At 33.8% G+C, this 13,674-nt stretch overlaps 1 protein-coding gene across 1 annotated transcript in view; it reads left to right on the top strand.

The window, feature by feature from the left end:
• LOC134269812 (uncharacterized) overlaps positions 1-13,674 on the top strand; it is a 42,153-nt gene that overhangs the window by 7,496 nt on the left and 20,983 nt on the right. The window contains exon 3 of the mRNA XM_062752017.1: positions 10,538-10,750. Within this exon, the coding sequence (XP_062608001.1) occupies positions 10,538-10,750 (213 nt within the window). The remainder of the gene's footprint in view (positions 1-10,537; positions 10,751-13,674) is intronic.

Below are 13,674 nucleotides of genomic sequence, written 5' to 3' on the forward strand. Positions count from 1 at the left end.
CTTCAGCGTTTGTTCACTGTTCAGTAGGGAAAGTAGTACGTTTCAGAGATTCGTAACATGTTAGAAGACGGTCATTTTGCACATTAAAAGTTCTTTAGCTCACCTGAGCCAAAGGCTCAAGTGAGATTTTCTGATATCATTTTGTCATTTTAACCAAACTTGGTAGAAAGCATCCTTAGGGGAAGGGGAGTTTAAATTGTAAAAATGAAGGGCTAAGTTCCCTTACAAGGGGAGATAATTCAGAAAAGACAAAAATTGGGTGGGGTCATTAAAAGATCTTTTCAAGAACCACTGTGCCAGGAAAGCTGAAACTTATATGGAAGCATCCTTGGGTAGTGAAGATATTAAATTTTTTAAAACCATTGACCCCGGGGGTTGGGCGTGGCCACAAAAAGTTTACCGTCACCAGTGTTCACCAGGATGTTTTTATTGGTATTCAGTCCTTGAGAATGGAATTTCTTGTGCAATTTTTGCAATACTGTGAGTATGTAGACTTCAATAAAAGTTCATATCTTTGGAAACGTAATAAAACGAACGTCTAAAAATTATTTTCTAAAAATTATCGTCTAGGTTTCAAGTCAAAATAATTTGTGAATTTGTTTATAATTTTTAAGAAATAAACAACGTTATTTAGTGAACATGGCGTTATGAATAGCAATTGCTCTGCTGGCATATTCCATGATGCGCGCTAGCTTTTTGTAGTAAAAAGATATTCATTGCAAAATTTGTGTTATGTATGACGTGTGGGGTATCTTGTATAGTTTGTGCTCTTTCGTTTGCATTATTCACGTTTAGATGCCAGACTGCAGAAGATACATGAAATTTATTCCAAAATTACTTTAATTCAATTTAATTCAAATTAATTTGAGAACTGTTTACCGAGGCTTGAATCTACATGGCCAAAGTGTTTGTGTTTACTTGTACATGTATTCATAATTGAAAGGTCGCTCTGATGTGACCCCGAATGGGATGTTAGATGTTTCAGAAGCAGTAGCGGATTTTGAACATTTAAATAAATTTTAATAAGCTTGAAATGCATGTTTCAAAATTTAAACATGAGATTTCTTCAGTTTGAAAGACAGGAAGTGCATTTTTAAAAAATTCTCTATTGATGGCATCCAATTAATCTCTGGATAAAAAAAAATTATGTTGATGTTGAAAATTTCATTGTCTTTTATTCTCTATTGAATCTGAAATTAGGTAATTGTAAAGCCTACTATAACAAACAACTAAAAAAAATGACAAGTTAAATTCTTTAGATTAATGGATTTGGAGTAGTGTAGATCTACAGCTGGCTAGTCAGAGAAAAAAGGATGGCTGAGGAGAGACTTTGTAAATGAATTGATATCAGAGAGATTCAGTTGTGTAGGCTCATCGCGGCAATATAATTAACCTGTCAACGAGGGATGCTTACTTTTTCTAGGCAACGGATCCCACCTCTTGAACTTTCTGGAGCCAGCTTTTCTTCTAAAATCGATCATTGATCATTCTGTATTTTGATACAAATACTGAATACTTCCTTTAGTAATATTATAAACTACTACTTCTACGGGAAGTCTGGCGAGTAAACAAGATTATCAAGCTTTATGAAATATATTTTATTGACTTTTCAAACAAGTAAATGTTCGAATAAAGTAAATGGTATATGAGAATCATTTGAAAGAAGTCTTGCACAATATGTCTAGATAAGGACATATAAGGTGTTTTTTATCATATACTCTTCATGCAATATTGTTCTCAAATAAAACATGAAAAGGAAAGTTGTGTAATCAATCAATACTAGTATTTAAAAATTCAAATGTACATTAAAAATCAGTGTAACTTAAGAAGTTATCAGTGTCACTTTCTTCAATATGTCGGTTAAACAATATACACAGATTTCTTTTCTATCAATGTGCCTCTAAACACCTGTATTTTAAAGCCGCTTAACCCGAAACAGGCACATATTATTTTATGCAATAAAAGTACGTCATTACGTAGATAATATATAAAAATAAATTTTAAGATTGATTTAATAGTTTATTATAACAATCCTTACATGGAAAACGCAGATCAAAAACCTTATTGACAAACAGGAGTTCCTGACGGAAGTTAAGATCTGTTGTGAAGTCAATTTTGCAAATAATAAGTTTATCGGATATATCTAATAATGATAGTAATTCAAACCCGAGTATTTTTCTTCTCTATTATTAGAAGCCTTAGTCATAATACACCTTTTCAAAATTAAGAAATAAATGGAATATAATCCATTGTAATTTTTATATTAATATGCATATTTAAAGAATAAAGGAAAATCAGATGTTTTGAATGATTTTTTAAAGACGCTAAAATATTTTCCGTGTACAGGTAAAAAATGTACTTTGTTGTGGAAAAAATGATCGGTAGTGTTCTTCTTGAGATAAACATGTAAGCGATAAATTTAATTTTTCGAAGGTGATTTCACGCTATATCAACAATGATCAACAAAGGATTATTTTTTGTCTGACCTAACAAAAATTATTTTTTTACTTTTGAATTTTGATATCTTTGAAAAGAAAAGGACTTAAGGGTTATAATTTGACAAAAGTTGAAACAATTTATGGACAATTATTTTTAAAGAAGAAAATGGAATATGTATTTTTAGCGATTAGAATCGGACCAAGCGGCTTTAATTTTATTCTTCTCAAACGTTTAAAACAATATTCGACAAATTGGACAAATTCAAATTTTAAAAGTATTTTCACAGCTAATAATACGTTCCCTAGGAATTGATCAAATTTTCAAAACTTATAAATAAGCATGAAGTATATATTTCAAATTTTTGCTAATTGCCAAAATTTTTCATACCTCATTCTTCTGTGAAAATAAAATCGGTTGATTTTTAGCTCTACTGGTCAGGGACCAGAAGAGCTTATGCTATAGTAATGCATCCGGCGTCTGTCTGTTTGTCTGTCCGTCTGTCTGTAAACAATTTTTCAAAACGCTACTCCTCCTACAGTTTTGGTCTGATTTCAATATAATTTGGCATACAAGTAGACTACACTAAGATACATAAAATAGTGCATCGGTTTTTAATTTCGATGAAAGGTGTTGCCATGGTTACTAAAAATAGAATTTTCTATGAAATTCCTTTAAAATGCTACTTCTTCTACAGTTTTGGTCTAGACTACACTAACATACATAGAATAGTGCATCAGTTTTAGATTTCAATGAACGGTGTTGCCATGTTTACTAAAAATAGAATTTTCTGTGAAATTCATTTAAAACGCTGCTCCTTCTACAGTTTTGGTCTGATTTTAATATAACTTGGCACACAAGTAGACTTCACTAAGATACATAGAAAATTGCATCGGTTTTTAATTTCAATGAACGGTGTTACCATGGTTACCAAAAATAGAATTATCCGTGAAATTCCTTTAAAATGCTACTCCTTCTACAGTTTTGGTCTGATTTCGAAATAAGTTGGCACACAAGTAGACTACACAAAGATACATAAAATAGTGAAATTGTTTTTGATAAGTACAAACCAGTAGAGCTACAGTCTCAACAGAGACTTCTGGTTAGAAGAGGATCAAAATGCTGATTAAAATTAATATATATTTCTCCATTTTTTTTTTTTAAATTGATTTTACTACTCTAAGTGCTTCATTATTCTTATGATCGATTGTTATAAATTATCAAAGACGGAGTAGAGAATTTATCCCTGGGAGCAGAGCTTTTATAATCTGTTTATTATTTAGACAGAAAAGAAAAGAGAAGAAAAACAAACGTTTCATAGTGGAGGTAACCCTATTGTTTCCATAAAACGTTACAAAATGTGTAAAACTTACAGATGCCTTCGGTGTTTTAAAAAAAGTGCTTTTCAGGTATTAACTTAATTGATGGTGTTTCCTATTACTTTGGCAAGGAAAATCAAACTCGATCGAAAGATTTGCTGATGTTTTTGCAGTCTGTAATTACCTCCAACCTGCTATATAATAAACCGTATTGTTCAACTTTCAAAAATAAACTAACAGTTGCCAGAAATCGCGATCGCGCGATACACATGTAATAAGGACCAGATTCTCAGTTCTTAAAAGTGAGTGTTGTAAGTATTGTCAATGCTTTGGTAAATATACTAATAAGAATTCGATATAATCGTTATAATAGCCACTCTTCATACACAGCATATACTTTGTTAGTACGAAGTGATATAGTAGGGGCTGGCTTTTAAGTCAGACTTCACAGCATATTGTCAATCTCTAACCAGGGGGCGTATTACGCCGACAGTATACAAATCATTTGCTGAAGTTACCGTTGTCGATAGGTAGCTCCTTGTGGAAGTTTCCGGTTTTGGTTGCAGAAGGATAAGGTTACGAGCGATAAAGCGATGCCGATAGGTAGCGCCTTATGGAGGTTTCCGGTTGCCGACACATGCCATATAGTGGCTAGCGAAGCTAACCGCTTAATAAAAATGACGTAATTTTTTCTCTTGTGTATGTATTATGACGTCATAAATTTCGTCATTTTCCTCAAATCTTGAAAATTCATTAAAAAAGACCAAAAAACTGTTTTTTAATATTTCACTTAACTAACCTCTGATCTAAAATGTTGAATTATATAATGAAAGAACTGTTTCAGAAGATTCTAATCAATGAAAGAATTTTTGGATCGCCGGGTGGGCTCATATTTTTATCAAAAGTTGAAAATGTTCAATTTCATCCATTTTCTTTAAAAATCAAGAATATTGCAGTTTCACAACACCTGATTTTCCAAACTTGGACTAACGGAGGAACATTTTTTATAGGAAATGAAAGCACCAAGTCTCTACTTTATGTTGATGATAGAAATAGGACATAAGGACTTGGTCGTTTAATTAGTATTTTGATAGGGCCATTTCATGGAGTACGTGAATCTACCTCTTTTATTACTAAATCAAAAACAAGAAAAATAACCCGCCTACGAATATCAAACAGAATACAGCAAAACTCGTTTAGTACGAACACGGATATTGCGAATTTACGGTTATAACTAGTGTTGGCAACTAGTACCCGGTTAACCGGTTAACCGTCGAACGATGCGGGTATCGGTTAGTAAAACTGCTATTCGATTACTTGCATAAAAATACATTTTTCATATTAAATACGTATAAAATATTTTTTATGGTATTTGTAAATGTATATCGACAATTTTCTCTAATTTAATTACCGTTAGGCTTGCTCTAGTGGTTCACAAATTGAATCAATTTGTTATGATTAGTTTGATTGATGGCTTTAATTACCAGGTGTACGTGTTTTTAAAACCTGAATTATAATTACCTGATTTAAACAGACCTGTGTTAGAGGTACATACTTTAACAAGATGCCGCTGCAAACATCGAGAGCGTGAAAATATTGTTAAAAAACTCAAAATCTGTCAAATTCAAATTATGTGATTCGGAGTTGTTGTATAAGGATGCTAAATTACTTTAGATTGAAACATACCGTACTTTGTATTTCGATAATTAACGACTTGCAGGAGACTCAACATGTTAATTCTCCCCAATCGTGACATATAATTATAAATTCTTCATATGTTGATATATTTATTTTCTTGAACAAAAACAAACTCCCCATTTCAAGTGACATTTAAAATCAAAATTCTTCGAAGATATTGGTTTGTTTGTTGTTGTTGTTTTTTTTTTGTCTGTATTTGTAAATTAAGTTCATATATCTTACATTTGTCATTTGTTGTTTATTTCTACCAATAAGTAAAAGGATGAATTTAATTATAAATACGGTCACTATAACATAAAATCATCCGAGTAACCGGGTACTCGATCGGAAGATTAAGCGAGTACCTGGTTACTAAAAATCGTCCGATTTGTCAACACTAGTTATAAAGAAGTCATCTTGAATCCCCAGCTGTTTAAATTTAATGACTTTCTTATACGGTTATAACGTATTGCGGTTACAGCGAAGTAGTTTCATAGGTCCCTGTGACTTAGTTATAAACGAGTTTTACTGTATAACCAATATTATTTAAAATCATTGAGTTCATATTAATGCAGTAAGAAATCAAATTTAAATTATACTCATAAAAATATTTCTTTGAAATAAATGACTAATACAATTTGTATATAACAATTGTATTTTTGAGTTGGCTCGCGTAGCGAGCTACTCCCTGTTAACACCGGCGTTTCAGAGCTGTAATTTTTTTAACACATTCATCAAGGTGATCGATACGCCAGATAAAATAGTTCCAGCATAAAATGCTTTTCTTTGAATGCAGATTATATACACATAGGAAATACAATTGTATAAAATTTCATACTGTTACCTTATTTATGTCCTCATGCTTTTAAAGAATTTTTTAACTAAATATCTGTACCTGTACAATTGCTGTGTATGAATAAATGTTCAAGCATGTTAGGCGGATCTAATCTTTCCATCTGAAGTTTATGTATAATTGACAGAATACTCCCTAACACAAACACCTGTTACTCTCTTTAGCATGCTCAGCTAGTGTTCATAAAAATCTATTTTTAGAATCCAGATTTGCTGTGGGAATCTTTAAACTAATTACTCCATAACACTGACCACTGCAGCTAGTGTGTTTATTGTCTGACGTCACGGCGTCAGACAGCACTAGATTTAACCAGGGCTTATATATGCAGTCATTCCGTAAAATTATACCTTGACATTGAATTAATAGTACCTAAACATCAGGCATGTGGTCAAATATTTTTCTTTGTTGCCCTGCTCTAAGTATTGTAAAAACTGATAATACAGTGCCTGAGTAAAATGCAGTGAAAACAGAAAAAAATGTATTTTTTGAAGTTTGCTTTAAATACTCTTGTGTAAAAAGATTTGTATGTTTGTGTTAGGGCTATACTTCACTCCTATCCAAAAATTATTAGATGACACCTTTTCATTGTAAATTAGTTTGCATCTTCCTGTTTCTAATCCCTGATGCAAGTAGAAACTCATCATACATCAAATGGTTTGAGAAGCAATGAAAGCTTTCAAGAACAGCAGGGGAATGGTCAGCATGTGTAACGCTCTGCCAAGATTGTTATCGCCAGGGTTAGGAGTTCCATTAAGTGATCAAATCTCTTCCCAATGATTTCATCATTAACAACCTTCATTTTATTTTGTTTGTTAGGTAGGTCATTTAACATTAAAAACATTACTTGAAAAATACTGACACGGGATCTTGAAACAACTTAAACCTAAGTCGATCAAAATCTTTATTTTTGTCTCGCCTGCGACGAATGTCGCGAAGCGAGACATAGCGACCATAGATTCCGTCGTCGTCGTCGTCGTCGTCGGCGTCCAACTTTTGGTTAACCCAAATGTCAAAGTTTTATAAACTGCAATAACTTTCTCAAATTTTATTCAGTCTTCTTGAAATTTGGACACAATATTCAGTATGGATAAAAATTTATATCCCAAGTATGATTTTGAAAAAAAAAATTCAAATTTTTCCGTATTTTTTCCTTAAGTTGGACTTAGTTTTTTCATGATAATTTATGGTGAAGACCTATATTCCAGCAACTATAAGTTATAGGGATATGATAATTAGTCAGTGGATACATCATGGGTAACCACAAACGTCAGTACCAGAATTAGGTCATCTTGACCTACATTTTTCTGCATGAGTGACTTTGGTTAAATTTTTGGTGGAGGTCCATATCTCAGCATCTATAACTTATAATGGCATGATGATTTGTCATTGTACAGGTTATAAGTAACCAACAACATCAGTACCAGAATTAGGTCATTTTGACCTACATTTTTCTGCATGAATGACTTTGGTTAAATTGATAATGGAGGTTCATATTTCAGCAACTATAACTTATAGTGGCATGATAGTTAGTCAGTGGATACATCATGGGTAACCACAAACGCCTGTACCAGAATTAGGTCATCTTGACCTACATTTTTCCGCATGAGTGACTTTGCATAAATTTATGGTGGAGGTCCATATCTCAGCAACTATAACTTATAGTGGCATGATAATTTGTCAGTGGATACATCATGGGTAACCACAAACGCCTGTACCAGAATTAGGTCATCTTGACCAGGTCATCTTGACCTACATTTTTCCGCATGAGTGACTTTGCATAAATTTATGGTGGAGGTCCATATCTCAGCAACTATAACTTATAGTGGCATGATAATTTGTCAGTCTACACATCATGGGTAACCAACAATATCAGTACCATAATTAGGTAATCTTCACCTACATTTTCTGCATGAATGACTTGATACATATACAGTGGATTTGATTTCAAAATGCAAGTTCAAATTATTGCGACTCATAACACGTTGCAATATTCGCAATAATAAAAACATCACAATAATTTGTGAATTTACAGGGTATATGTATATATATATAAATGCCAATATAATCGCCAAGGGATTAGATATTAAGTCAGCTTGTCAATAATATGAAATATGGAAATTTTAAACTGTACAGAAGATATTTAACCTACATGATGCATTTGGATCCTACCTACTCTTGTGAATAATATGAAATATGGAAATTTTAAACTGTACAGAAGATATTTAACCTACATGATGCATTTGGATCCTACCTACTTTTCTGTTTACCAGTTGGCATATGCAGTGCATTACACATGACTCCAGATATTAATCAAGTAAATATAACTTCAACATTTTAAAACTTTCTTGACATGTTACAATGTATGTAATTCATTAAAATCATTTCAGCATCTTTTCATTGACTAAGAGGAAAATGTTGTGTTCATCAGTATGCAAAAGTTATATATTAAATCCATATAAAATATACCTATAGTCAGTCCAGATAGAAACGTTTTACAGTTCTTATTAAGTCCATGACAATATCTCTTTAAAAACCAGCAAAATGACTCGATCCACTTTTTGAGTTATTCCTTCTGAAATGTCAATAAATGCTTCAGTTTATCAGACAATCATTTCTTACTAACCACAGCGACAGCAGGCGAGACACAGGGTTGCGGGCAACCCTTACGTACTTTTTTTAAAAAAATGTTGCAAAAATCAAGCAGACCAGACGGGTAAAGAATATTTTTTTTAAATATTGTTTCACAGAGATGTTGTTATGTGCAAATGAAGAAATACATTCCATTTTTAATAAATATTTTATCGGCGATTAAAAATTTCACTTGTCGTAGTTTGTTTCATGATTCTGGAGTTAGGAACTTAATTCAATGTAATTAAATGTTCTTTGTACATTGTATGTACAATACTACGTATTGATTACGCATGGTCTCTTCAAGATATATATTATCGAACAAAAGAAATTATATAACATACATGTAATCTATTATTTCTTTCCGCTTTTTAAATTTAAGCAAACCACGTCACACGAGTTTAGGAAAGCTTATACTTTAAATTCTTTATAGAATCTAGGTTGGCAGTGCTGCTTTTCACAATAATATGTACGGAAGGCCATTAGTGCCAACCTGTAAATAGGAAAAGTAATTTACACTTTTTTTTAAACTGAACATGGAGTCATATTTATAAAATCTTGTAAGATGCAAAATAAACTGAATATAAGGTATGGTGTCCAATTGTATGAAAATAGCTCAATCAACTCGAGCGAGTCAACTCACAGGCCCTTCAGGCCTTTGATATTAAACAGTCATTCATGATATCGGCATTTCGTGTTTAAACAATTGGATAAATGAATAAATAAATACGAAAAGACAATTATTTATGAATTAATAACAACTCTCAGAGTATTATTATTTCTATCGGTTTATATAATACTAGTGTACTTATATTTAATTTAAACAGCTGCTTAATATGGCTTTGCAAAAGATTTCCATTTATATAATTAATAATAAAAAAGGTAATAATGCCTGAGATATTCCTAGTAGAAAAATCCAAACCGAGGCCAAAACATGCAAGAATAGTTTTCAAAGCATGTGAGAAACGTGTACAAAGTGTTTCGTGCAGCCTTTCGAGTTAACTCTGCAGCATTTTGTGCAAAGTGTTTTGTGTAAACTGTGTAGCATTTCGTGCAAACTTTGGAGCGTTTCGTGTAAATCTTGCAGCATTTGGTGCAAACCGTGTAGCCTTCGTGTACCATTCGTGCAGTGAGCATGTGGGGTAGTAGCACGTCTCAGGGTCTGTAATAAACATAAGCATTTCAAGAGGTCTTTCAACAGAAAGGTGGAAATTAAGACCTAATAATAAACAGAACAATTTCAATAGGTCTTTCAACAGAAAGGTGGAAAGACCTAATTAATACTTACACCCGAAGGATTTTATAAACATATAAAACACTTTAGGAAAAGAATGTTTTTCATATTAATGAGAAATATGCTCAGAAATTATTGTACCATACGTCTGCTCCCGATTTAGTACTTATCAGGCGTGCAGGTGGACGGGAATTTCGTACACTGATACAAGGATGTAAACTTCCAGACTTGCTTTGGATTTTGGGACTGACCAAAATTTTCTTGAGTAGTAAATAGGCTAACACATTTTAGCAGGTCCTTTTCCTAAGTCCTACTTGAATCAAACTTGCATGAATATTGATCTTTGGATGAGCTTCACTTAATCTTTGATTACCTTATATTTATTTGTAGAGTATAATGAAACCTGTTTGAAAAAAGTCTTTGATATCAGACTAAAGAGTGAAGAAATGGCAGTTACAGAGACAGATATAACCATTACACTTGCAGAGCACTTGCTAGGAAAGTTAGCTCCTGGGGAGTCTTTCAAAGTTGATAACAAAGCAAGGGGAAAGAAGAATTGCAGGTGTGGATGCAAAGTGACACCTGTATTTGGTGGAACAGGAATATAGGTATGAGAAAAAAAAAAACAGTTTTTAAGATATGCCTTTTAAAGTAGGATTTTTCTAGTAAATAATTTCATTGAACATAATTTGTGTACATCAGTGTTCCAGCTAGGGGGAAATGGAGGTGCACCACGCCCTGCCCTCAAATCAATGTGCCCTTTTGTCTCCAACTGCCGCCCCTGTGTCCCTTCTTAGTGTCCGGTGTAAAATAAAGTTGCCACCCGGCACCTGTGTGCCGACGGAAGAGGACCTGACACCTGAATCGGTGTTTCGGGCACATTTTAGGAATGTTCCAGGGTCTGCCACTCATCAGAGGTCCAACCCCAAATTAAGTTATTATATTTTAGTTGTTACAGTATATCTCTAGCATGGTGGTGTTTATGCAATAATATTTGTAGTGGACATGTATTCTGTTACTGTTCCTCTAATTAAGCTTTGTGAATAAAAAACTTTATGTTTTTGATATGTCAATGAATAAAACAATATCAAGGAGAATTAATATTCTCTGTGATGCGAGCTTAAATTGTTTGCTCGTTTTGTTTTGTGGTACATGTTGAGATTCGTTAAAATCAGGTGAGGCGACCGTCACATAATCGCGCTGGAAGAGTTAATGCACGTGGCATGAGAAAGCGCATTGGTTGTTTGTTTGGAGTGTTGGGTAATTGACAGCCACCTGTTCCCTCATATCTGCTTTACATGCTTTTTCGCTATCACAAAGTCTGATTTGTTTATTGATATGCTATCTGTTCGAGTTTAAGAGCTCATTTAAGTTTCTGTTTTGCTTGTATCCAATGATAGGAGGCATCGGGAATAATTCAGAACACTGTTTATCCTTTTGAATTAATTTGCAATGTTTGCGTAATATTTTCCCCAGTTTTCTGACTGCAGGATTGTACTTGGTAACAAGCACAGAGGGCGGTCTGTTAGATTTAGTCTTGCTATTTTTTAGCAATTCCTGTCTATTAATTGTTTGCGTTTCTGAAACAATACTGTCTATTTCAGATTCCGAGTACCCCCTTGATATAAGTCGTTCCTTGAACTGTGAAATTAATTGTTTGGTTTTGTGTGGGTCAGAGGTGTTCCTCTTATGACGGATAATTTCCCCCTTAATAAATCCTCTGAAGGTAGCATTGGGATGTGCACTGCTGCGATGCATATACATAAATGTTTCTGTAGGTTTGATGAAAGTTTCAAAGTCTAAGACTCCGTACTGTTTAAATCTCTGTCCTTTGTGGACTTTTGTGTCCAGAAACACAGTCTCATTTAAGTGAATATTGTATGTAAATTTCAGGTATTTGTGCTCCTGATTTGCAAGTTCAAAAAACTGCAGTATTTCACTTTCTGTGGCATCCATGGCCATAAAACCGTCATCTCTGTATCTAAAGTGAGCCAGAATTTTGTTTTTATGATTGTATTTTTTGATAATATTTTCAAGGATATCAAAAAGGCGCAAGTCACATATCTCGGGGGGGACGGGACCGCCCCCATGCTGGCTCCTAGTATTTGTTTATACAGGTGACCATTAAATTCAAATTCATTGTTCTCTAACAGAATTTGTAACAATTTGATTAGGTAACTGATATCTGGGATCAGTATTGTAACATCAGTTTGTTTCAATTTTGTGAGTGCTTTTGCAGCAGATTGGATAAGTTATGTGGCTGTCATGTTAGTATACATGGAAGTTACATCATAGGTAACTAGCCAGGTTTCGGGTTTCAAATGCAGGGATTCAACTTTGCTGATAAAGTGTTTGGTATCTCTGACATATGTGTGTTGTTATACCCCCCCCCCCCCCCCCCGCAAACGAAGTTTGGGGGGGTATATAGGAATCACCTTGTCCGTCTGTCTGTCTGTCCGTCTGTCTGTGCAATCCTGTCCGGTCCATATCTTTCTTACAGAGGGACATTAGAATCTACTACTCCACAATAAGATTGCTCATAACCTAAGGTTGTGTCATGACCTTGACCCAAGGTCATTTGGGGAAGTTCAAGGTCACTGGAAGAAAAATTTCATAATTCGTGTCCGGTCCATATCTTTCTTATGGATAAACTTGGTAGGTTCTCATTTCACACAAAGATTGCCCATGACCCAAGGGTGTGTCATGACCTTGACTCAAGGACCATATTTAAGATCAGGTGGCCAAAATAGTCTCCAACAATGAACTCAGGGAGATGTCAGGACAGGAAGACATAGACGGCAAGAGAAAAAGGGGCAGGCCCAAAACAACATGGCATAGAACATCAGAGAAAGAGCTAAAAGAAATAGGGCTGACATGGAAAGTAGTAGAAAGAAAAGCAAAGGATAGGACTGGGTGGAGAGACTGTGTGGCTGCCATATGTGCCACCTGGCACGAAGAGGCCTAAATAAAAAAATAAATAAATAAAATCTTTCTTGCGCAAAAGGTGCCGGAGCTCAGTAGGGCCCCAAAAAATGTATCAGAAATATCTCACAAAATTTGACACATTTTGTTTCATATCTTCATACCTATTCATAATTTGTTAAAGCATATTGAAGAAAATATGTGCAAAATTACAAGACCTTTCATTTGATACCACGGGCTCATAGGGGCCAAAAGTCTTTTATCTGTAATTCTCTAATGATCAATATTTTATTACCGTATAGCGGGTTTTCTTGGCGGGTGTAAATTTTGGCGTTTTGCCTGCTTAAAGGTATACCATTAATTTTGACGTAATTTATTTTAGCGGACATAGGGTATCAGCTCTTTGCAGACAGACACTAAGAAGAGTACTGACTATTTTAGCGATTAAAAATTTAGCGGACTATCATCAAAACGCCAAAATAAGCCAAAATTAGCAACCCGCTAAAATAACCCGCTATACGGTATATATTACTGAAGCAAAAGTAGTCATCTTAACGATTTGCAAAATTATATGACAATATTTTGATAATATGTTACATAATTAG

This window comes from Saccostrea cucullata, unplaced genomic scaffold (assembly GCF_032062105.1).
Source record: "Saccostrea cucullata isolate Sc308-1 unplaced genomic scaffold, CSIRO_AGI_Scuc_v1 ctg2060, whole genome shotgun sequence".
NCBI lineage: Eukaryota > Metazoa > Mollusca > Bivalvia > Ostreida > Ostreidae > Saccostrea > Saccostrea cuccullata.